General features: G+C 46.2%; 1 protein-coding gene across 1 annotated transcript in view; it reads right to left on the bottom strand.

Annotated features, from left to right (window-relative positions):
- Positions 1 to 299: 299 nt before the first annotated feature.
- The window catches only part of Ephb1 (EPH receptor B1), a 433,582-nt gene continuing 407,160 nt past the window's right edge, over positions 300 to 26,721 (bottom strand). Inside the window, exons 13-16 of the mRNA XM_032910279.1 lie at positions 15,403 to 15,552; positions 7,599 to 7,792; positions 5,842 to 5,997; positions 300 to 1,772 (exon numbers count right to left, since the gene is read on the bottom strand). Of these exons, the coding sequence (XP_032766170.1) occupies positions 1,664 to 1,772; positions 5,842 to 5,997; positions 7,599 to 7,792; positions 15,403 to 15,552 (609 nt within the window). The 3' untranslated portion in view covers positions 300 to 1,663. The remainder of the gene's footprint in view (positions 1,773 to 5,841; positions 5,998 to 7,598; positions 7,793 to 15,402; positions 15,553 to 26,721) is intronic.

Here is a 26,721-nt window from a genome sequence, read left to right on the forward strand (position 1 = left end):
CCGTGAGTCAAGGAAACCTCTTCCCTCTTGGGCTGCTTTTGCCACAGTAATTTGATCACAAACCGCAGAGACGAAACTAAGATACTCCCAAATCAGTTACCCAGGCCTAGAGGAAAAGGCTCGCACTGCCTTAAGTTATGTGTCAAGTCTGGAGCCAAGGTTCCTGCTCAGACCTCTTCTCTCTCTCACAGATGTAACAAGAGAGGGCAGTCGAAAGCTTGGGCGTAAACTTCTTAGTGTGTGAGCTAAGACCAGGGTCCAGGGACACACTCTGACAACATCTTACGTAAACCCAGACATGCTTCTTCTCTTTTTAATCAGACAGATAAAATTAGCAAGGAGATTAAGGTCAAAGGAGAAATTAAAAAATATTTAAATGTTAGGTGGAATTTACAAAAGCGAATCAAACAATGAACAATGAGGTACAGGAAGGAATGCGAAGAGAAACGCAGACATGACAGAAACATTCCTCCATGCCACGCGGCTTCAGCCAGTCCACGGGCCGGGCAAGAGAGAGCTCTCCCTCGCCGCCTCTCAAATCGCTGGTTCCGGGGATGTGGAAGAACATTCTCCAGAAATCCTTTCCATCTCCTCTTCTTCAGATCTTATCAAAGAGTAACTCTTCAGTCAGCATCATTCTAGAACGGCCCACACTGCATCCAATTCAAACCACTCACCTGTTTCCTGTCTTAATTTGCAAACTCTTCAGAGACTATCTTTTTTTTTTTTCTTTCCTTTACGTTCCCTCCCCCTTTTCTCTTCCCAGTGGCCCAAGCAGAAAGCCAGGCCAACAGCATATTCCAGCCCCTTGAGACCTCCCAGGGCCAAAACCTTCCCCAATTCTTTTTTCTTGTTTGCATCTGTCACGAACAAGCACGGTCATTTTATAACGCAGACACACATACGTGTGCGTTCGCACACGGAAACAGGTTTTTCTATTTGTGTTTCTTTTTTTTCTCCAATTTGTGGTTTCTTTTTTTTTTTCCTTTTTGCAGAAAATGCAAACAAAAGAAAAACAAGGTTTTCAATTGAAGGTACATCTCTTCTTCAATATGAAGACATTAATTGAATCGGTTGGATCCCCATGCAGTAGTGGTCAGCAAAGTCCTTTGGCAACTGACAGACGACGTCTGGAGACGCAGGAGCTGGGTTTTATTTTGAAGAAACTTCCCTACATGAGTCATGAGCAAGGGAAATGGAGGTGGGGGAGGGAGGAGGGGCTCTGAGGGAGGAGTACGAATGGAGGAAAGAAAAGAATGTCATTGGCGAGGGAGAGCATGGCACAGCCCAGGGCTCCTGTCTCTTCCCTCCACCTCCTTCCTTTCTTCCTGCAGACGGGTAACTCCAGACCCTCTCGGACGGGAACTGAGTTCTCCTTGGTTCCCAACGCATACGGTTTCAGCTTCGCTTCTGTTTAGCGTCACCTTTCTCTGTCTTTATCGTTAATCATTACGCGTTTGGTTTCCCACGGCTTCTACACACTTCCGTGGCCGAGAAATGGCGGTTGCCCATGGGCAGCAGGTCCAGTTCATTCTTCACAGGTGGGAAGCTGTTTCTCAGCCAAGAAGCCGATCTTTCTGGCACATTCCACCGTGGTCAACCTCTGCTTCCCCTTTGACCCTGGTCCTTTTCATTCCTCTCCTCCCCTAGGAACATCGAGTTCTCATGCCATTACCGATGGTGACTGGTTCATCTGGACCCTCATCGAGTGGATGCTGCTGAGAATCTTCTTCTGATGGCCTGCCAAGGTGACCCCTATTCTCAGGAGGTCTCTAGAAGGGAAAACGAAGGCAACGTAAGAGTTAGGGCAGCTTTTCACAGCTCTGACTTATCACCAAAGAGCATGATCCTGGAAAAAGGTAGGGTAGGGAAAAAAACCACACTAAAAATCCCAGAACCTTAAGTTAAATTAGCCCAAGTATGTATGAATAGTGTTGATACATATTGTCATTTAATTTGTATATGTTTGAATGTGTGTCTCTAGTGAGCGTGTCGTGTACACGCATTCATGCTTGTATATGGAGGCCAGTTGCCAGAGGCCAGCTTTGAGTGTTATTACTTAGTTATCATACGCTTTGTATTTTGTATGGTTTTATGATATTGTCTCTCAGTGACCTGGGGCATGCCAATTATGACAGTCTGGCCACTGAGCCCAAGGGGTCAACCTGTCTCTACCTCCCCAGTATTAGGATTATAATTCAATGCCACCTCAATCAGCATCTTTTTTAAAAAAAAAGAATTATTTATATTATGTATATGAATACCCTGTCACTGTCTTCAGACAGCAGAAGAGGGCATCAGATCCCATTGCAGATGGTTGTGAGCTACCATGTGGCTGCTGGGAATTGAACTCAGCACCTCTGGAAGAACAGTCAGTGTTCTTAACCACTGAGCTATCTCTCCAGTCCCTCACCCAGCATCTTTCACAATGATCTGGAGAAAAGCTCGGGTCCTCATGCTTGCACAGCGAGCACGGTTCTATTGCCCCCACACTCGCTTATGATATGACCTTGCTCAAACTCATCTTTCTCTGTGCAGTAGCCCTCACCCCTCCTGCTCACCACCATCTACTTGAGCTATTATTCCTCACCCGTGGATCCAGAAGCAGCCCCTTCCTAGTGGCCACGACCCTTGGGTGGACTGGGATTTTCCTCTCCTCCGTGTCTGACTCTCCAAGTGCACACTCTGTGCTTTGGTTATTCTGCTGAGCTTTCTGCCTAAATTAGTGAACACCCACTGAGGTTGAAAAGCTGTGGGGCTTGCCTGGCCTTCTGATGTTTCCCTCTGAGCTTCCAATCTCTGACTCTGTTTGAATTTTAATGCCATGCATTTTTTAAGAAGGGTGATCTTAAAATAACTTTATCTGCTCAAGTAGGAAGCCCAAGAATGTGGCTGGGATAGAGGTTCGGATCGGATTCATCTGCGAGCTGTGCGAATTAATCTGAACAAGTTCATGGCTTAAATTTGACCTCAAGGGGACCTGTGCATCTTTCCTTAGCTGATAACAGTATAGAGCACTGGGCTATATACTATCCTACAGGGATGTGTTTCTTAATCACCGAGAGAATACTGCAGTCACAAATATTAAGTTTAACAGCAATCAGTTTTCCTATGGATAGGTGATGGGCCAAACACATGCTATAGAGCACACTATTCCTTTTGTCTCTCTACAAACCAAGGACACATGCACTACTTTTGCATGTGCATTCTCAGACAAGTGTCAAAGAAGCAATGCACTGGATATTACAGAGCAGGTGAGCAGAGAGAAGTGGGATTTAAATGCAAGAGCCCCTGGTTCCCAGCCACCCTAATGGGCCTCCTCTCACACTCTTCTACGGTCTCGTTTATCTCTTCCAAGCTCCCTGGTCCTTTGTACACTGCACACCCTCACAGACCCTGGGCTGGGTCTGTATGAACTACGCCTTGGCCCTCACGCCCACTCCCCCACCCCGCTTTAGCTGTAGTCAATCTCTCCAAGGCTGCAGCTGCTTGAGATAGGCAAAGTGCCCGTGTCTTTTATAGCAAATGCTTTGGGAAAGCATGCGTGAATTTTGAATTCACAAATTGCCCCGCCATCTATTTTATCAAGTTGCTCATTTTCTTTCTTGTCCCATCTCTCATCTCTCAAGAAACAAATTGAATTGCTCCAGTCCTGTGTGGCCGTGTTTTACTTTGAACTAAATCCCTTAATTTTCAGTTTAACTTTCCTTTTAATCTTCTCCTGGTTCCTTTTTCTGTGACTTTTCCCAGTCTGGAGGAATGACTTTATTTGACTCAGTTATGGAGGAAAGGGGGAGAAATATGCTAAAAATAAATAAATAAAAAGACTCTGACCGATGAGAGTGAACAGACTAGAGAGGTCCTGACTCCATAAACACATACTTAGGCTCTCTGATCACCCAGAGGCATCCTTCTGGGCTCTGCAGGATGGGGAGGCCAGTTCATTTCAAACTTTATTTCTTTAAGTTCTGTGCTGTACATTTGGCAACCATTCAAAATGTGTAGGGCTGTCGTTTTTACGGATCACCAGCAAATGGGCCTTGATAAAGGCATGTACTGCTATTCAGTGGATTCTAATCTCGATGCACACTCAAGCACCGCCCTGGAGAAAAACCCAGATTCCATCATTTATGATAAGAGTAAATCTCACAGCAATGGAGCATGACTTCAGGCATGGGCTGGAAGCAGTCAGTGTCTGGAATCTGTCTGTCCGCACTGCGGTGAGAAGCTAAGAGTGGGTCTCCAGCCTTTTCTCCTGGATACAGCAACTGACCTGACTGTCAACAAACTCCAAAGTCTAGTACTGTGCCTGAGATATAACAGGTGATCAGCTAACGTTTGTCAGCTGCCTGCTGGGCTGACGGGTCCTCTGTCATAGGCCACCAGAATCCCATTATGATCCTGTCAGCACACACTGTAACTTGTATGCTGTGTGTGTGTGTGTGTGTGTGTGTGTGTGTGTGTGTGTGTGTGTGTGTGTAAAAGGAAGCTTTGATTTCCTGGCTTGGATTATTTGAACTTCTTTGAGTACAGAAGGCAAAAGCGAAATCTGAACCTCGTCTTTCCTGCGTTTCTTCATTTCTGTCACACATCAGAATCGCCTGAGGAATACGGAAATCCCCTAAGGCCTGGTTTTCTGACTCATCGTAATTAACCAGAATCCTGCAGGTGGCATCAGTACTTAGGGATTTTGTAGCCCAGGCTGGCCTTGAACTGGATATGGTAACTGATGATAACCTTGAATTTCCTATCTCCCTACCTCCCAAGTACACACATGCGCCAGCATCTCCAGTTTACACAATGCTGGAAGATGAACCCAGGCTTGACTCGGGTCAGGCAAGCACTCTACTGGCCCCAGGCTAAGGTTTCGTTACTTCTCAAAAGTTCCCAGACTATTCCAGTGACCAGCAAAGGCTGGGCCCCCTTTTGGCCCTGAGGTAGATGTAAATTGAACCAGCAGCCAGAAAAGCAGTTTTGTGTCCCATCTTGCCCCGTGTGTCCTACTATTTTAGAATCCGCTGAATAGAAAGATTGGAACTAGATAAATATTTCCCAAACCACAGTTCCATAAAAACCTGTCCCTCAAAACTATGGTTCTATGGTCTTTAATAATTTGAAATGGGATTCTTTATTTCGGGATTTCTCATGGCCTTTATAATGCTAATATGAACAGTGAATCTCCACAAGGGTGATAGAGTGTGCAGTATTTCCCAAATTTATTTGACCGTGGGACCTTTTTTCCAAGGAGAACCTATTAACATTTCCCACAGCTGATGCTGCTTGGAACATTCTAGGGGAAATAATGGACCACGAGGATCTTTAGGAAACTGCCTAGCTCTCCTCTTATTTGAATAATTTTACTTTGTATATTCCTCAACACTCCTGCGGGGAGGAGCAGACTGGTAAATAATTCAAGGGGGGATGGAAATGTGTGTCTGTTTACAAGGGTTGTCCGAGCGTGAGGACGACGCTCCACATAGCTCTGAGTCAGTGCAGTACCCTGTTTGCAACTCGGTCTCAAGTGCAGGCTTCTGAGTTCTTCCTTCCCATCTGGATGCTCTCTTTGATGCGCTGAGTCTATAACCTTAGGTGGGGGAGAGCCTCCATTATTAGACAAATCACATACGGCTATGACTATTAGGAAGCTCACCTGGGGTCCAGAATAGAGCTCTGCCGGCACCCTCAGTCTGCCTCTATGTCCCAACTTCATCTTACCAAAGTACAGCCCCATAAGGCTGGTTCTACTCAGAGAGGACTCGTTCACCCGCATCATCTTAGGTCGCAGGGAAAGGGCCTTAACCCCTAGCTCTGGGCTGGATGAAGGAGAGTCTCATCACTTACTCTGATGTCATCTGGGTGACCAGCTGGAGGGAGGTGAAGCCAGCGGTGAGGAAGCTGTCCCTGTACTGGACCATTTTGATGGCACTTAGCCAGTCATCCACGGTGGTAAAGGCCGTGAAGTCTGGGATAGAGCGGTCAAGCAGGGGTTGGGAAGGCCTGGTGAGACAGAAGAACAGGTGACTCCACAGCTGCAGAGAGGTGACACTCCAGGCTGACCTTTCCCTCCCCTCCTGGCACCATCTCCAAAGCTGAGGGGCCGGTCATTTATTTCTGGGTATTGTCACAGGTCAGTCAACAACACAAACTGATTAATACTGGTATTCAGTTGAAGGAGATGGGGAAACAAGACTCCTTTATCAACTGAAATCATGGTGACTCCCCGCCCAAAGATGTGGTCCTGTAAAAGATACATACGATTCACCACAACCTTGCCAAATCTACTGGCAACCGTCTTCCTTTCCCTGCTGTTTGAAAAGCATGGAGTGGAATAGCCAGCCAGCAACAACTGTCCTTTTCTGAACAGACTCAAGGTAGATACGTAGATAACTGAGCCAGTCATATTCACACCAGCTATCTCGATGCCACTCCATCTTCACATCCGATTTCCCTCTAGGCCATGAGAGTTTACGGCCTGTATCTCTGCACACCCATGCTTTAAGACACTCTCTTTTCTTTGGTGATTCTTGTGTTCTCCTTCACAAGGCCCACCCTGCAGTCAGGTCCAATTATCATACCCCCAGCTCTCTCTTCAACCCTAACACACGGCAAGCCCTTCCACAGGTGCTCATTGTTTGGAAAAATAAAGATATTGCCGGATGCCCAGAGGATGCTGAGTGGCCTTGCTTTTTCCCGCCTAAGCAGCTTCCACAACTTCATGCTTAGCAACTGGCTGGTCCTAAGCCTCTGACTCTTCACAGGCTCAGGACCTGCTCTTTGCCCCCATCTCCATGGGTGTCTAGTCAACACACTCTGGCCCTTCCTGTCTCCTCTGCAATAGAACCACCAGATACCTCTCTGCTGAAAATGGAGGTATGGACTCTGGGTGTTCTGCACAGGACTCTGCCACATCAGCCATTAACATCTCAATCTTACTTTTTAAAAACTGATCAACCGATCTAATGATGATCATCATCTGTTTCTAAATTATTTTAAACCACAAAATGGCAAGAACTACATCCTACCAGTACCAACACTGGGTATGGAGACCGATCTGGCCTCACCTACTCCATTTTGGTTGAAAAGAGAAGTTAAGAAATGAAATAATGCAAATGTATCTAAGGAAATCACAGCAGATGTACCTGACAGCTATTTTGTGCATCCATTCATATCAAATGAATCTGCATTGTATTTCTTTGTCCCACAGGAATCATAGCCATAGCCTATCTAACTGTTGGCCCAAACTCCAAGCCTAGATAAACTAATGCAGTTAACAAAAAGATGCCTCTTTAGGAACAAGATCACCTAGAAATAGTGCTTCACTGATCATATCAGATACAGTCCACTAATATAGAGCCCAGTGCTGAGTCCGCTGTCTGCCAATAGCTGGTGGAACCCAGACCAGATCTCTGCCTATCTGTCCACAATGGAATGTATTTTACAGATGGGGAAGATATGAAGAAGGGAATCTGGGAATGTCTTCCATTGGTGAACAATCTGTGCTATTCCGACTTGGTCCAGGGCAGAACAAAGGCTGCCAGCCATGCCCCTGGCCGTGAGAACCACCACATCGAGGCATTGCCCTGCTCCACTAGACTCACACAGCGGTGATGGTTGCCACAGTCTTGAGACTAGCTGGGTTCCGGATCATCTTGTCCAGGGTGTTGACGATCTCTGCAAAACGGGGCCGGCTATTGCGATCCTTCTGCCAACAGTCCAGCATGAGCTGGTGCAGGGCAGCTGGGCAGTCCATAGGAGGGGGCAGCCGGTAGTCCTGCTCAATGGCATTGATGACCTGTATCGGTACAAAAGGATCACTGTAACTAGGAACTGTCCTACTAGCTAGTCATTAGAATACTCGCCCCAGAGATGGGGTGTTCACCAGCCAGGCTGACCCAGATGCTCTCACTGCTCACCACATATTTCCTGTCATAGGATCTTCTGAGATCTTGGATTCCCTACCTAGGAAGTAAAGAGCAGATTTTGTCCCTTTGGGTCTCCTGTACTTGGTGCAGGGCCTGATACAACTGGGTCTCTGTAAATATTTATTAAGAATAAGAGGGTCAGCAGGCTGGAGAGATGGCTCATTGGTTAAGAGCACTTGCTGCTCTTGCAGAAGATCCAGGATTGGTTGCCAGTGCCCACATCACAACCTTTTCCAATTCCAGTCCAATGGGATCTGACCCCCTCTTCTAGACTCGTCTGCTACTGCCCGCCCTGTGGTGCACATACAGACAAGCAGACAAGCCGACAAACATACATAAACACAAATAAAAACGTAAATAGGTTTTGAAAATGAGTGGGTAGAGCTAGAGATGGTAAAGAGTGTATACTGCAACCAACTCCAACATTGTGCAGTTCATAGGGGCCTATAGTCCCAGGACTCCAGCTCTAGAGAGATTCAATGTTTCTGGCCTCTGAGGGTAGCAGCACTGCCGGTTGCGTGCACACACACATATATGCACGCACACAACATAGGAGCTAAGCATGGTATGCAGACTAAACCTAGCACTTTAAAGGCCAAGGGAGGAGGATTCTGAGTTCTGGGCTAGCCTGGGCTATTTTAAAAGACTGTCTACAAACCAAAGAAAACAGAGGGCATGGAGATCAAATCACAACAGGGGCAGATGTTAGGTGGAAACCTGGCTATTTATAAAGGATGCTCCAAAAGCCTGAGATGGCCTCTTTCTCTCAGTCCTGAAGGGAAAGGAAGAGAGAAGAGGAATCAGCAAGCCCCAGTTCATGCCTGGACCCCTCAGATGCTTCCAGTGTGAGGCTGACCTAAGCCTCCTGAGATGCACCCTGACAAGGACTGGAGGTCAAGGTCAAGAAACTCCTCAGTGCAGCCACAACAGCCCACAGACCAAGGTGGGCTCACCGAGTGAGTGAACACCTCTAATCCAGTATGGGTGGTTTTCACTACCTCTGCTGAAAAAGAACTTTGTAAATGTTTTGGAACCTTTTGGTGGCTTACTTTTCAGATTTATGTGTACTTTTACATTGCACTTTTAACATTTTTTTATTTATTTAATGTACGAGTGCGCTGCTGCATATACATCCACATGTCAGAAGAGAGCAACAGATCACCTTGTAGATGGTTGTGAGCCACCATGTGGTTGCTGGGAATTGAACTCAGGACCTCTGGCAGAGCAGCCAGTGCTCTTAACCACTGAGCCACCTCTCCAGCCCCCAACACTGCATGATTCTCAAATCATGTAAGTCAATTGTGCCTGCTCTTCACTTTTCATATTAGAGAAAAATCATATATGACCCAAGTTCTAAGCATTTGACTGTATAGGGGCACGCTCAAAGAACAACAGAAAGCTGGACTCTAACCAGCCTGTAAAGTGGTGTAGCATTGAAGTGGAAATGAGCTACGCAGGCAAGCTCAAAGGTGAGATGTGTAACTGTACAAGACAGTCATGCTTTCATAAAAAATGTCATAGCAAAACAGCCCAGCAGACACACACACACACACACACACACACACACACACACACACACACACACACACATACATAGAGGCCGTGGTTGGATATACACTATGGAACAAATTACGGTCACCTCTGAGCGGGGAGGACCATGGACGCTCTTTATGTTTTTTCTTCTTGCTTGTTTGTATTTTATTGTCTGTAATAATTGTGAATTGATTTTATATTAAACAGGTGAAGCACCTCAAACAACAAAGAAAATTATTTGAAGTTGTGTAATTTTCTGGTAATTTTACCTCAACTTAACAAAAAAAAATCAGATTCATTTCAACCGATTATTCTTTTCTTTCTAACCTTGTAAATTGGTCAAAAAGTGAGCATCTTCAATCAGCTTATATTTTTGCAATTTGTGTGGACAGTCCATAGGATATGAGATAATATTAAGTGAGGTTACTGGAGATAATAAGTGTATTATGTTTTCCATTCATATGGTGAAAATGAACATACCCTTCACATCAGTATCACTACTATATAAAATAATGAGTGACTAGAAACGGTCTCTTTTGAAGAGTATATTGCACTGACTAATTTTTTTCTCCTTCAGAGTGCTGTCAGTCAAATTCCCTTCTATCCTCTTTGGAGGACATTGTGGCCATATTTTCCCCATGAGGAAAGTGGAGAGATAATCAATGAAATATTGTGCGTGCAACATATGGTGATAGGCTGCAGCTAAAACACGTAGGATACCCACCTTTAAGGTGTGTGGGGGCAGCGCTGTGGTCTAACCCTGGAGGCCACAGCACTCAGTTAGAGCCCTGGAGGTATCACGGGCTGAAGCAGGGTGGAGCTAAGCTAAGGAATCCATGAGAACCAGCAACTGGGTATTGTCCCCATTAACCTGGCTCATTGACATCTGCCCGTTTCTAACTCCTTCCAAGAAACCAGACTGAGGGGCATGGAGTCTCCAAACATGGTGGAGACAAGCAGGATTGTCCATTGAGGGCTCAGAGGAGCTCTGTTAGGTCACTTAAGGCCAAGCTCAATAAGGCCAGCAGGAGGGGCTAGAGTCCAGGTCCCCAATCTCATGGGGTTTGGGGATTCCAAAGTCCTCTATGCAAGGCAGCAGAAGGCATTAGTGTTCTCCCTAAACTCCTGAAAGTGCTTTACAAACCAATTTTTCCCACAAGCAAATCAACTCCCCTCCCCATCTCAGAGGAACGGTGATGAGCAACACTAGAGCAAGAGCAATGCACTTACACTGGGGACCCAGGCACCCCAGAAAGGGCATCAAGAGGATGGGGGCCACTCACATATGTGCCAACTCTTCTACCCATGAGCTTTACACCTAAGCCATGCCACCTTGCTGATAACTGCCCTCGTGTTTGCTTTGGCATTTCTTCTATTTGCTTGGCATGCAGATCTTCTTTTGAGGAAGATATCAAAATGTCACTAGCTCTTAGAGCTCCTTACAAAAGTCATCCAGGAGCAGAGTGGTGACAGTAGTACATAGGGACTGGAGGTGTTGGCAAGTGGATCTGGGTGCAAGGTCTACTTGTTTTTAATCTATGAACTCTAAGGATGATCAATGGATTGGAACCTGCACAGTGCGTTGTTTGAAAAGCCAGATGACACAGTGAATGGGGTACATGCTAATTCTACACAGATGGCTGACAGAAAAGTCCTCATTGTACGGAGGGAGTTATCACTACACCTTTTCTCTAGTGGATATCTTCTCTGCAAGCAAGAAGAGGCTCCTGCCATTTGAGAAGAGTAGGAAGATAGTGTTTGAGATCATCGAGCACACAGTAAGGACACGTTGTGACCATATCCATGTCTCATCTGTTTCTAAAAAGGACAACCATGGGAACTCTTCCCATATTCATATTTATGAAGTAGCGGTGACTTTACTCCATCAGATATTTCCTGTAGATGATCCTGCTGCTACTATTCAAGCTGATACCCAAGCACTGATACTTCTAAAGACTTTATCCTGTGTACGAGATCCATTTCTTATAGCTAAGAGCAGACAGAAGCTACTTAAGGCAAGGAAGAACTATTTTGACTCACAGGTTCATGGAGTTATGGTCTACTGCTTTGGAAGGCACGGTAGAGGTCAAGGTCAGTTATTACTTGTTATACAGTGCCACCTAGGAAGCAGATAGCTTGGGCCAGAAGGGAGGTTGCCTATAATCCTCAAGGCCTGTTTGCCAGTGAGCTAGGCCTCAGCTCGTAAAGGTTCCACATTCTCCAAAACCAGCATCTCTAGCTGGAAACCAGGTATGAAGACACATGAACCTATGATGGGGATTTCACACTCAAAGTGTAACACTCTTGTGATTTAGATGTCTTCAAAGGCCATGTGTTCAAGGCTTGTTCAGTAGCCTATGGTGCTAGAAGGAGGTTATGTAACTTTCAGGAAGTGTGAGATGGCTTGAGAAAGAGAACATCGCTGAAGCCATGCTCTTGAATGTGGTATTGGCAGCCTGCCTTCTTTTCCTCTTCCGTTTTGTTTCCTGACTCTGCTAGTTGATGAACATCTTCCTCTGCCACAGGCCCTGATGTCCTGTCTCACAGAGTCCTGGAAGCCACGAAGTCAGCCAACTGGGAATGACATCTTTAAAAATATAAAACAAAACAAAACAAAAAACAAAGCCCTTTTTCTCTTTTAAAATAGTTGTCCTCGGGTGTTTTGTTATAGAAAGGGAAAGAAAGCTGATTAATACAACTCTCAACCTCAGAGGAAAAAAAGCCTTGGTCATCCACTGGGGTTTGGGAAGCACTTACCTGCCGGTCCTCATTTTTGACATGATTTCACTTGGGAGATGTTTATTCTCTTTTAAGGATTTAGAGCTGTTCTCAGTTTTGGAGTGCATAATACGCATGGCTATTATTAAAATATCGTTAAATCAAAGACAATGTTACAACTCTATTAAGACTTTGATAACATTCTCTGTCACACCTACCTCACAGATGTGGAGAGTGGGGAGGAGAAGGTATGGAGAAACACTTTTAGTCAACACATCTGACTATAGTAACAGTGACCACATTTGGATTTTATGGGAAGACTTAGCCTAAGGCCAGGGCCCAGGGTATCCTGCCTCACAGGAGTGAATATCAGTTGGGAGAAGTTCTACGTCCCTTCCTGGGTTCACAGCAGGGTGAGGTTTATGAATATTAAGAAGAGTGGCATTTGAGGTCAGCCTGGTCTACAAAGCCAGTTCCAGGATAGCCAGGCCTACACAGAGAAACCCTGCCTCTAAAAAAAGGAAAGAGAGAGAGAGAGAGAGAGAGAGAGAGAGAGAGAGAGAGAGAGAGAGAGAGAGAGAGAGAAAGGAAGGAAAGAACAAATGAATGAACAAACAAACAAACAAGGGAAATGAAGCAAGGTATCAGAAGTAATCCAGGCAACTTAATCTGAGTTTGCTGCATAGGCTGCTATAACTCCTTTGAATACCGCCCCCCAAATCCAGTATAAGTAAACATCCTAGGGCCAAACCAAAATGCTGAGATAGGCGAGTATCTCCTGTGTTCACATGAGCCCCCAGAGATGGTAGTGGGGGTGGTTGGATTGGACCCAGGAGCCTGGAGAAAATTCCGAGTATTTTCAGGTATTTTAGGAAGTAGCTGCAGCATCTCTGGAAAGTAAGCAAAGTCCCTCCCTCAAATTCTGGGCTGAGTTCTTGGCTGTCCCTGAACGCAAGCGCATTTCCCATTAGCGAGCTGGAGGCAGGTGGTACCTACTCGACCCTGGACTGGGGAGAGTGAAGTGGAGGAGCTCAGAGCACTGGAAGAACCAGGGCAGAGTGGGTTAAGTTGAGCTCTGATGTTTCAATGAAGCCGCAGCTCCTCTCCACAGACATTGCCACTCTCATTATCTCTGTCAATCAGATCCAAGCAGCAGAAGTTCCAAGTTGCTCTCTCTGGCTGACAAACTCTCTGTACATGTTCAAAGACCTTCCTGAGCTCCAGAAGCCCAATTACCAGCACTCCGACTTGCCTGTGCAATTCTCTTCCTTAAAGCCTTTTCAATTGTCATCTGTAAAATCCTTCACAGCCACCACCTCTATGCTTTCTGATGAGTGTGACTGCAGCCCGGCTGCTGGGAGCCCCTCCTGTCTCTCTCCCAGGCCAGGTCCCAGGGGATTTCTAAATGAGCATGATGTCACCTCCTGTTCCCATTAGGAAGAGAATTACACTTGGGACAAGGCTTGGGGATTTTGTTTTGGAAAAAATACCACAAAAATGAGAATTTTCGACTATTGTGCAGATGTTCACGTTTCCTCTGAGTCTCCATTCAAACCTCAAACATCCAGGAAGCCTCCTCCCCACCCCTAAATGCTCCCCAAACCCTCAGTATATGCCACTGGACTGTAAACCCCTCAAGAATGAAATCAGCAAGTGCAAGGCTTAGTCACCATTAGCACAAGTTGACTGTGTTGAATGAATGTTTTGGGAATTCTTGAAACCCGGTGTCAGAAATTCTATTTGTTCTCAGCACAAGTGAAAGCCTTGCCCACAAATATCTTAAGTGTCAAATCTCGCCTGTCTGTTTTGTAATCCATTCTATGTGAGCTGAATTGTTCTTTATCGGATTAGGGTCTCTGGGTGGGGACAAGATGGGTCTGCATTGTCTGGCTAGCATTTCTCACTTAGACACTATAGATGGAAGATGTGTGCAGCCAATTTCATAAAGGCAGCCGAGTTACTGTCAGCTCCATTGCTTACTGATTGGACACACTACAGGAGCAGAGGCGAGGTGTGGCTAATCACAGATAATAGAGGACCTGGATGCCACATGGTTACCATCAGGACCTGGTTATGGGTGCAGTCATCTCATCTGCTCTGAACTAGAGCACTGCCACCTTTCTCAGTCTTCAGAGAAAATCCATAAAGACTGGCTGAGGGCAGTTTTCACAAGCTGGGGAATGCCTCCAAGGCCATCCAGGCATGGATTCCCTCACAGTGTGACTGTAGGAGCTGAGTAAATTGAGCTACACTGGGGATAGCCCTGTCCCTTCCAGCTAAGAACCTTGGATAGATAAGGACTGTTCCCGTAAAGGTGGGAAGAGGAAACAAGAGACACATGGATGTGGGTTTTGCAAGTTGCAAGCCTCTGAGCACCAAGGGGGGGACAGTAGGCACTCAAAACACAGAAGAGGAGTGGTCTGGAAGGACAGCCCAGGCCAAAGGTGATATTGAAATCCAGGCATCTTATCAGACCCACATCACCCCAAAGCTTTTGTTACTCTTTACTATGAAGCAAACTTCCCATCCGGAAAAAAACATCTCCAAAAATATGCCTCTACTTGTAGCATCTTTCTTTAATGGCCTCTTCCTTCCCATTCTCACCCTCTTGAGGGAGGGCAGCCTGGAGGGAGATTGATGAACTCCACACCTCCCATAGACAGGGCCCTACTTCTGCAGCCAGCCTGCAGTTGACCTGCTTTGGGAAGCTTTCTTAGTGCCCTCTTTGCTGATATTACCACAGGTTCACCATTGCTCTGTTCTTGGGGAACAACGGCTCCTTATACCTCCTCTCTTTATGCCTATAGCAATGCTTCAGGAACTGGAACTGCTTAGAGCAGTACAACTCTCACAGGTAGCACAGGATGTAGACTCAGTCTAGAACTTTCAGACCAGTGTCCCCCCTCCCTCCCAATCCCTATCATGAGAAAGAAACATTGGCTAGGAATTGCTGTAGAGTTTCTTGCTTAGTTTAGGTAGGGTCTAGTTATGACTCATGGCTAATCAGAAAAGTCCTGCTGCCCTTATAGACTTTGTGGTTGGTGAACCTAGTGTGTTCCACACATGACTCTCTGGTCACTTCAGACTTCAGTCTCTGCGTTCCTGACTGAATTCAAGTTTAGGGTCATGAGGTTGCTATCCCAAGTTAGAACAGAGGAGGCCTTGGCACTCATGGCATGAGGTATACTTGGATGGGTGTTCACATCCATTAGATGTGGCTGATACTTACATCTTGATTGGACATATCCCAGTAAGGTCTCTCTCCAAATGACATTACTTCCCACATGACAATCCCGTAGCTCCAGACATCGCTGGCTGACGTAAACTTGCGGTAGGCGATGGCCTCTGGAGCTGTCCATCTAACAGGTATCTTCCCTCCCTAGAAGAAGATGAAACCAAACCAAGTCAGTTCGTAAAAGTAAAAAGAAACAGACATGCGTCTTATTCTACACCATACCCTGTGCTGCCCCAGCCTGTAAACTAGGACAGCCAAGAAACTCCTTGACCTGGAAGCAATAAATGTTGACAGTAGTCTACTTAGAGGAGCTATAGGGGACCAGCAAGGACTCTACTAGCCTCATGGAGATTTCACACATGAAGGGGATGGCAGTGTTGAGATTTCATCATCCCACCCTGATATCCTGCATTGATTTTGCCATCAGTGCTGGTAAGGTGGTGGGAGGAGAGAGCACAACCATCCTAAACTTACTGGAACCACAACCGATTGGCTACTGGAGATGCAAGCTATGGTTGTCATTGTTTCATGTCTATGCAAACAACACAGGTTTGGTGTTAGATGTGTTTGAGTTAAACAGAAGCCTTGGCATTCATGGCATGATGTATACTTGGATGGGCATTCACATCTATTAGAGGTGATTGCTACCTACATCTTGATTGGACATATCCCACTATGGTCTCTCTCCAAATGACACGATTTCCCATAGAAATGTAATGAGCCCTAAGGATCCACAGGGCATACTCTCTGGGGACGCTGAAAAGTCACACCAGTTGCCCCTCTGCCACTGCTCATGTTGCGCTCCATTTCTGAAGAAAGGTTTTCCCAGCTCCATGTTCTTGCCCTACTTACAGCCATGGGTTGCACTGGGTATGAGGAGCCCTTGGCCTGTTTGTATGGTGGTCACCCCAGCTGCCTTACAGAAGAGGTCAGGATCTAGGAGATTAGAGATCCTGTTTCCAAAGGGCTGATCTGGTTTTATTTGGTTGTTTATTGCTTTGTTTTTGTTTTCTTCTTTTTTGTCTTGAGTGCCATATTGGATGTGTCTAACTTAATTCTCTGGCCTTTACATTGCTTCTAGACCTGGGCAGCATTGTTAGCCTAAGAGCTAAAATCATCTTCACTGTTAGTCAATGAATGAGCAAACCACACCTGCATTTGCTGGGCCTTGTTAGAGGAGGATTTGGGGCCTCAGAGAAGAGCCCACCCAGTGAGGCTACAAACTGCTATCAATGTTTATGGGGCAATGGGGAGGCAGACGAGGAAACAAACTCAAAATGTAGTTAATGCCCTTGAAAAAGGAGGGGGTGTGGACAGAGGTTAGCTGTGGGGGATCTGAAAATCAGGGCACTAGCTTCAACACAAGTGCTGGCCTTTTCTACCTATGTGGTCAGGGAAAGCAGTCAACCCCTCGGGGATCCTGGTCATTAGCTGGACAGCCTGGTTATCCTGTGTAGTAAGGGACTACTGTCCATGGACATCTGATGGTGAACTGCCTGCGTATTAACTACTGTTCTCACTGTGTGCTAACTACTGTTTCTACTGTGCTCAGCTCTAGAGAGCAAGTCATTGGCCCGACAAACTTGCTGCCAAAGGGAAATCCAGGCAGAATGAAGTAAAGGGCTAAAGCAGTCCAGCCTAGTGAGGCCAGTGATTTGTCAGAAGGAAACAGAGACTGGTAAGGGTGAGATAGAAAGTAAGGCAGTATGGGTTATCACACACACACACACACACACACACACACACACACACACACACACACCCCTACACTGACTTTATGTGTTAATGTAATCTGTGTCAAAGCTGTCACTCAAGCACATCACTCCTTAGGACATGTGTGACCTTTTTTTCCTACCCATTATACTAAATAGCATGTCTTACTACATAGAACTGTTCTGTGCCTAGACAGGGATCACTCCATAATCCCTGAAACTAAGGGAACCAGATAATGGAAGCTATACCAAGGGGCAGACCTACAGACCCTACCCCACCTTCTCTTATCCTAGGACTCGTGCTTCAACTGTAGGAGGCTAACTTTTATATTGAACACTCTTAAAATCCATTCAAATCATCTATACTGGAGTTCAGCAAAAGTGCCTGTTAAGTATATAAATGGTTAATCTACAGGATGCGGGAGAAGCAACAGTAAGTGTATTTTTGTCTGGCTTACTCTCCAGGGCTGGGAGAAATAAAGGCCACCTGGCCCAGACCTCCCCCGGCACATGTCCAACTTTCTGCAAGGAAGACAGTCCTGATTTCCCCTGCGGATTCTGGCAGGTTTTTGTGGTGGGAGATGTCCTCAGCTCAAATGCCAAAAACATGACAAATACCTGGAGGCTTAGGCTGCCCTGCAAGGAATGCTCTGTCCTCACTATACCCCAGAACACAGATGCAGTCACTGGCTTTAGCAATATGGTACCCGTGTCAGAGAAGAGAGGTGGAATCATCTGATGGACCAGTAACTGCCAAACACATAAATGTCAGTGGGTGGTAGCTCAGAGAGCCTTGTTCTGTGTTGTCCTTGAAAGAGAGATTGTTGTCACATCTTGAGATAGACCAACTTCTCCACAGGGAAAGGGGCTTTTGCTTTCAAAATACTTGAGTTGGATCAGGGATATAGCTCAGTCGGTAAAGTGCTTGCCTCGAAGCCATGAGGACCCAAGCTTGATTCCCAGAACCAATATAAAGAAGGCCAGATGTGGTGGCCTGCACTTAAAATCTCAATGCTGGACACAGGCATATAATATGCCTGGGGCTCGTGGTGAGCCAGCCTAGTCTACTTGGTAGGCTCCAGGCTAGTAACAGACCCTGCCTCAAAACACAGTGTGGATAACACCTGAGTTGAGACCAGGAGGTGTGAGTGTGTGAGTGTGTGTGTGTGTGTGTGTGTGTGTGTGTGTGTGAAAGAGAGAGAGAGAGAGAGAGAGATGTGTGTGTGTGTGTATGACAGAGAGAGAGATGTGTGTGTGTGTGTGTGACAGAGAGAGAGACAGAGAGAGAGAGAGAGAGAGAGAGAGAGAGAGAGAGAGATTCATGTGAGTGAGAACTTATCAGCAAGACTAAGAGACATAGGAGACTAAGTAGAGAAAGTCCGTAAGTAAAGGGACTTGGGGCTTGCTTATCTTTTGTGTGTGTTTATTGCAAAAAGGAGAGGGATGAAGGTGTAGTTGTGAATTTCAAAGAGATGATTTGGGAGTCTGGAAGTGTCCTCCTCTGCCAAGTCTGGAGCAGACCCCAGGGGCTGTCAGCGACAGCTGTTGAGCTGCTCCCTCTTGCATGTAAAGTGGCAGTGCCAGGCCCACTGGCGGGCAGCCTTGAGCCCTTCTGCCACCTTGTACTGTTGGGCCTCACTGAACATGGAGCTTGGCCTGTCACCACCACTCCCTCCATCTCAGCAGGTGGCTGGGCCTTCCAGAAGAGCCACCCTGGGCAAGGAAGTGACAACTTGTCATGGCTAGCTCTTCTTGGTTGAGAAGACAGGGGCGCACCGACCTCTGGAGCAGAGCAAAGGGAAACACAGAGTCAGGGGGGCAGGGGGTGGGCGCCTTCCCTCCCAAGGATTTTAAATTTCTCTTCCGTTTTGTTGTACCACACAGACGGTGTTGTCTTCTCATGCTCACTGGTAATTACAGTGACGGTCATGATTACTTAACTTGTCTCCAATTTTATGACAGAAAATCTATTAGGTTAGAGGATGCTGACCAGCCTCATAAGGGGACTGAAGAACAGGAAGTGGATAACATTGCAGTAGGCAGGGCTTCCACAAGCCAGGAAGGTCTTGCTGCTTGAAGAGAAAACGTGAACCAGAAGCCAAGGCCAGTCCATCCACATGGCTGGATTACTTTCCAATGTACGCACTAAGAAGAGGGACAGAGAAGCAGTGACTTGCTCTATTGGGTGGTAGGGAACATAAAAGAAAAATTCTTGGTGTGCTGAAGAATGAGGAGGTTCAGTAGGAAGGAATCAACATCCTTGTGGACAGAGAAAGGCTGAGGAGACCTTGCTTCTGGACCAGTCTTCACACAGCACCCTGTATTGCCTTCCCCAGAGATGCTGAGGGCACAGGTCTGTACTCTGCAGGCAGTGATATATTACTCCCGCTCATCCTTGCTGTGATCAAGTGCCTGACAGAAACAAGTTCCCAGAGGAATCCTTTATTTTGGCTTGCAGTTTCAGAGGTGGTAATCCATCTTGGTGGCAAGAGGTGGAGCTGAACAACTCATATCATGACCGGCAGGAAACAGAGAGGAACACAGGAAGGGGCCAGGGTAAGACACTACTTCCAGGGACCAAGTTCTTCCAACTAGGCCCCATAGAAATAGTCCTCGATGCAGGGCCCATTCTGTCCTCAGCAGGGTCTTGGGGACATAGCAGCAATGAGACTCAACTCCTACCTCAAGAAGAAAAGTTTATCTCTGCAGCCACCCGGTCAGTACATTGTCTTGTCATGGTGAGGATGGATACAAGGCACACTCTTCTGCTCTAATCCACCCTATAGGAAGGATGGCTTTCCTAGACCAAGTACTAGCCTCAGGACACAACCCTCTGCTGAATACTCATCTTAGAGGAGCTTTCTCATGACGGGCATGGTCATGATGTCTCTCTCCACCATATTCTATGAGACAATGTCTCTGTGGGATTATGTAGGAATACAGGCACTAACGAATACTGACTTTGGTGACTATAGACTTCTTCAAAAAAAAAAAATACCCAAGTCATGGTGCAGGCATTTCTGAAAGTTTGGAAGTGGTAGGTTTATGACTAAGAGTATCACACAGTGGATCTGAATTTCATAAACCCACTGCTCCAGAAGGTTTATAATATAGAAAATATGTTGGAATTTTCATGGGCCAAGCATATAACTCATCAAGCATGCTATTGTTATCATCAAAGAAAGATCTGCTAAGAGTGATGAGTTGGACTATGTTACCCACAAGAAGATACACCCATTTTCTAACCTGTTATTGTGCCAACTGGATTCTGGAGGATATAATCAAGTGAAGATGAGGTAATCCTGTATTGGAAAATGACCCTAAATATAAGGCTGGCTTCCTTATAAGAAGGTCATGTTCAGCTACGGCATCACAAAGGGATAACCATCCTCCCAAGACCTGAGGCGGAGAACCAAGTGATGAATCTACACTAGGTAGGTGGCTACTAGGAAGGAGAAACCAAAGAGATTCTGCTCTATGGCCTTAAAGTGAAGTGTGGCCTTAACTAAAGAAGAAACTCTGGCTCATAGCCTCCAGAATTGAGAAACTGAATTTCTGTTGTTTAAAGCCAGATTACAGTCCACAAAATCAATGGAGAGGGACTCGTGGGAACTCGCAGAGATTGGGGAGGCCTAGGTCCTCTACATATAGGTTATGAGTGAGTCGTTTGGTATTCTTGAGGGAATCCTCACAGTGGGAGCAGAGGCTATCCCTGACTCTTTGGCCTATTTGTGGAACCCTTTTCCTCCTACTGGGTTCCCTTCTTCAGCCTTGATGTGATGCGCGCCTGGTCTTATTTATTGTAGTGTGTTAGGCCATGTTTGGTGTATGTTCCTGGGTGGCCTGCTCTCTTCTAAGGACAGGTAAAATGGGGTTGGGTCTAGGGGAGAGCGGAAGTGGGAAGGAGAGGCTGGGGTGAGGGGAGGGAGGAAAATCTACTGTTGGGATGTAATATATGAGATGATGATGACAATAACAACAACGACAACAACAATAATAAAGCTGAATTGTTTTACTTATTTTACTTTCTGAACAGCAACTGCAGGAGGCTACTGCATGGACTACACACAGCAGTTTTAAGCAGCTACTTAAAATCATTGCTCCGAGCTCTTAGGTAGCCAACCAACTCTTATGAGACGTTGCTATTAGAGAGTGGTCCGACTTGGGGATGAGTGGTGCTGCCAACATCTTATATCAAAGCCTCTTAATTAATCTTGGGCACCAGTAACATTCATACTGTGCTGTTTATCAGATCTCAGCCACAACCCACGCCACGGAGAGCTCTCTTTCCTATCATGCAGCAGAGTCCTCAGATCTAGGTGGCAACTTCAGCCAAGACAGCCACACTCGATGTACCCAACACAAAAGGCAAGGTGGACTCTGCATACCCGGGTGGCCCAGCCCAATTGTGCTCAAGCTTGTCTGCCCACTGCAATCACTCAGGGGACATCTTTATTGTACCATCTGTCTCACTTACGTAGAGTTTCTGGGAATGATGCTCAAGGTAGGTTTAACAGGAATCTGAGTTGGATTAGAATCACTAGTATGTGGTTCTAATACATCGACATGAGTTGCCCCTGAGACCGCAGAAGGGGGTGTGAGCCCTGGTGAGCAATGTCTGCAGTAGGTGAATCGGCTGTGCACGCATGGCAAGTATCTGCCAATATCCTGCTAAGTCTAACAAGATCTTAAGTTACTCAGAAGGGAACAGAGGGCAAGTTTGCCTTGCATGGCAAGAGTCACTCTGGAGTGGGCAGATTGGACACACCCCTCGAGGCAGTGAGCATTCTGACTGTAGTTGACCAGCCTGGGTGAGGCGGTCACCCATGAAAGCAGCTCTGTTGCAGTGCTGGGTAGACAAGTTGGCATGCAGATGGGCCCTGTCTCCAGAGCTTCCCCCCTTCCACTTCCCGCGCCATGTTCCTCAGTCACTGTCTGCTACTTTGGACCAAAAAAGTCGGAAGTGAGTGAAAGTGCTAAATGGGAAGAGTATTTCAGAATGAGTGGCTGACATCAAGGGTTCTGGCAAGCACACCAGTCCATTTTCCTCAAACTAATAGGTAAAGTGATTTTTTTCCCCCTAGGTAAGACTAGAATCGGTCAAGTTTCTGCTTGCGCCCTCCCGGCTCCTGACAGCCAGTGGAAAAGGCTCCTTCTGGCTGCAGAATTGCAACTGAGCCTATGTAACAAAGAGGTGCTTTCTAGGATGCCAGGAAATTGCAGGAAAATCTTCTTTCCGCCTTTGGAAAGAGTTCATCTGGCCCTGCTGCTGCCTTCCTTCCAGAGGCAAGCTCTTGTTAGAGACACTGCAATTTCTTCCCTTGCTAAGGATTCGGATGCACCAAACAGAGGACTCCGAGCATTTATTGGCTGCTGGGACAGGTGAGCTTCTGAGAGGGTGATCTCATTTGTCTTGCAAATAACACACACAAGCTACCCAGGAGAGGACTAGGAGACCAGACAGCCAGAGAAAAGACACCCAGCCTTGGTGACTGCAGACGAAATTGTTTCTAAACAGAATGTTTTTCCAAGGGTTTTCTTGAAGCATTAGCGGCGCCTACAAAATGAATGACACAATGTATTTCATACAAGTAATAAAATATGTGATTTGAATAACTACAAATGAAAAGATTTACAGTCAGTGGGCTCCTGGTTGCCTCTCCCCTGAGCTTTGTGTATGCCGAAACCCTTCTGCAAGATGCTGCAAAAGGTAATTGCAGCCCAAATATCATTTTCCAGCAGCTAGAGAAAGGCCTATTTGGACATAAATTAACTAAAAATATGCGGGTGATAGTGTGTATTTCATGTGTGAAGAACAGAAAGGCCACTTGGTGACGTTTCCGATGGGGGGGTGGAAAAATCCCAGTTCTGAACCAAACAGATGAAACAGAAGTCGTTTCTCTGTACTACACTGACAGGAAAACAGCTGGCTTTTACTACCCACACCCAAAACAGCCCCCGCTGCTCGATCATTATTATCTGCCGTCGTCGTCGTTCACTTCTGGAGTTTACAATTAGAAAGACAGAACAGCTAGATGGGGTAAATGATTCCAGAGCTGCCTTCATTCATTTGACAAGTACCTGGGAGGTAACCTTCCTGCTGGCCTGGATCAGTACAGCAGAAGGAGCTAACAGGGTTTCTGCCCTGAAGAAGGCACTCTCCAGGGAAGCCAGCAGTGTAGACCCAGTCACTGAGGTGTAGGCAGGTTCTCTCCTGCATGGATCCCCAAAGCTAAACCCTGCTAGCAATGTTCCTGAAGAGCCATCTTGGAAAGGAATGGATAAAATGGAGGAACGGGAGGAACAGAATCTCTGTGCATTTTGCCTTAGCAGACTGACTGACTACTGATAACCCAGGGAGGGGTCCAGTCATCCATCAGGGATCTAGTGAACAGGTCTGCGTTCCTTTGCTATGGAACAAAATTCCCTTATTTATGGCTCAGGGTCCATGAGTCTCTAGGGCCTCTAGATGACAGGTGGGCATGGAGGATTGGGGAGCGGGGAATAGGCAAGGTTGAAAAGAGGTTCAAGGCTTACCCAGATGCCACTCTTCCTTTCTGGGACCACAGACACTGTGTCATCGTCTGCTTCCCAGACCCCTGCATGAACTAAGCTTTCTCTTGGAACTCATTTATCCCCTTTGCTTCCTCACCCTCCTCAGCCCCAGCCCACTCTAAGCAACTACAGCCCATACCCCTGCCCCAGCCCCATCTCTAGACAGTTCAGTTGCTACATCTCAGTGCTTCAACTTGTCCACAATCCTTGGATGCTCTTGCCTTCCTCCTCCTACCTCCATCCCTGTGCTTCCCCTGCCCCGTCACACCTGCCACACCTCCCATTCTATTCTATTTCTACTTGCGTGCATGCAGGGCACTGGGTCTTTCTGCTGCCTATCACAGGAGTGGCCCTCCTACAGCCATGCCCAAGGCAGGGCTCTGACAGTGAGCAGAGGAGGTTTCTCTGCTCTAGATCAGTGTTTCCTAACCTGTGGGTTGCGGTCCCTTGTGAAAGTGGGGGTGGTGGTGGGTGTCTCATATAAAATATCCTGCATATCAGATATTTGCATTATGGTTCACAACAGTAGCAAATTATGGTTATGGAGTAACAGAGAAAATAATTTGGTGGTTTGGGGTCACCACAACATGAGGAACTGTGAATTAAAGGGTCACAGTGTTAGGAAGATTAAGAACCACTGCTCTAGAGAAAACAGGGGATCTCAGAAAGACACTGGCCTCTGCTCTGTCATCCTGGAGATTTTAGTCCAGCCTTGAAAAAAAAACTGTGGCATTTGATCTGACAGCCTCGCCAGGGTCACTATGGTCTCTAGTATTTTTCCTCCTATTAGTGGAATATAAGCATCTGAGGGTCACTGATAATAACTTACAGGTTTATTCTCACTCACCCCGTATTCTCTGATGCTTTACCAATGTCCGCTGACCACACCTCGAATCTCCTTTCTTATCCCCACCTCTAAAAGCTACTCTAAAACAATCGCTCCCGCTCACATTAAATAGCTCAAGCTCCCCTGGCCTCCTGAACAGCACTCCCTTCTTGGCACGGCTTCTCCCTCAAACAAACCCAGCAGTTATAACCAAGTCACTTAACCACTCTGTCTTACTGTCTCCACCTGCCAATGGGGATAATAATGCTTAATTATCTCAGAGGGGTGCATGAGGAGCTGTTAGCTAATGCTGGCGGAGTGTGCAAGTGTGCACCAGTAAGGCTGCTCCACCTGCCACCCAGCAGGACCCCTGTTCTCAGACGCTCCTGTCTTCCTCTAGAGGCAGTGAGCAATGGCTAGGGAGAAAAGGTTGGAGACATGCCCAAAGGCCGCCTAGAGGGGCCAGCTTCTTCCTGGATGTCTTCCACACCAGTAGTGTGAATGGATCCGGTATTTTGAATCTTGATTTATAGACCCTGGGAATGAAGCTACCCAGGGTACATACCTGATGAAAGGTGGTGGGGCTACTAAAAAAACCCCAGCTTACACTATGTTCCCCTCCCATTGGAGAAAGGAAAAGAAGGGAAGATAAATGGAGAAGTGTGTTCCCATGCATGGAAGGCAAGTGGCACCTTTCCCCATACAAGCAAAGAAACAGGGAGGGTTCTGCATTCTATTCTCATATGCTGAGCTCCTCGAATCATCGTGATCTTTCTCTCACACCCTCCCTCCCCACCCCTCCTTCATAAAGCTTTAGCAAGCTCAGTGTGCAGGCTGGGGATAAGTGAAGGGGATCAGTGGTACTCTGTGTGAGGAAGGGGAGTCAGAAATGGGCTTATCCCAACCGCTGCCAACCACTTCCATCCCCAGTACCAGAGGGGAAAAAAGAAGATAAGGATGCATGGGGAAAGAGTGCTTTACAAAACTGGAATGGGAATGTAAATAATAGCATAGAATCATTCAAGACGGATGACATGTTCCCCTCTGGGAGTCTTTGAGGGACATGTTTTACTGCCCGGTTCAAAGGATGGTCAACATGAGGGCAGAAAGGGGACAGGGCAGCCCAGCTTTGGATGGTGCAACTTAAAAAACGGAGAAATTGGAAGTGAGGAACAGCAGTTTGTGGCACAGAGAAGCACGCCTGAGCCCACCTCATTTCTTATTTTCATCCCCAGGTAAGCCACCAATGGTAGACATTTATGCTCAAACCATACTTCAGACCAAGGATCAGCAGCATGAGAACATGTGAGAATCTTTATGTTCCTGACCAAGAGTGTTTTCAAGGCTTCCCAAGCAAAACACAAGACTACGACCTTCAGAATCTCGCTAGGTTGAATTTCCAAAGAGCGAAAGGGAACACTGGTATACTGAACTATCCAAATGTCCTCTTGTAATGACAAATCCTGACTGGTTCTATGGAGAGTGTTTTGTTGTTGTTGTTGTTGTTATTGTTGCTTGTTTTGTTTTGTTTTCTAAATAATGCTCAGTCACAATACTAAAGATTGGTTCTGATGAGACTCATTAATGGATTCTAAAACTGGGGGAGAACTTTTGATGAGAGGCAAGAAACTGGTGTGACCTAATATTTTCTCACAGGGGGAATGTAGTATGAGCAGTATGGAACTGAGCACTAGAGAATTAGAATCTTGAATAGGTGATCAAAATTAATAACATTGATGAAGGTCAGATGGATATCACATGGCTCCAGATACAGCAGTAGAGGAAGGATACAACATTAATGAATAGAATTGTGGCCAAGAACATACAATCTGAATGGAATCATGAGAGATGTCAGAAAACCCCGAAGGACATTGTTTTTTTTTTTAAAAAAAAATGAGTGTGCACTTTAAAAAAAAAAAGTCAATGTCACCAAAGACAAAGAAACACAGAGGAAACATTTCAGATTAGAAAGGCTAAAGAGACATGAAAAGTAAGAGCAACCCCTGTAGACAGCAGGCTTAGGGGCTACTTACTTCTAGTAGAGGGGTTCCATAAAAAATTAAAGACCTGTCCATGACATACACTTCCTAGTCAAAACAAATTGGATCCAAACAAGTTTTCTAAAAATTCCCTTGCTAACTGGTGAGGCATCTTAAGGAATTATTTCACCAAACAGTGACATTTCCTTTCGAGTTGTGTTTGTAAAGAAGCCAAGGAGGA

The sequence above is a fragment of the Rattus rattus genome, chromosome 8, assembly GCF_011064425.1.
Source record: "Rattus rattus isolate New Zealand chromosome 8, Rrattus_CSIRO_v1, whole genome shotgun sequence".
NCBI lineage: Eukaryota > Metazoa > Chordata > Mammalia > Rodentia > Muridae > Rattus > Rattus rattus.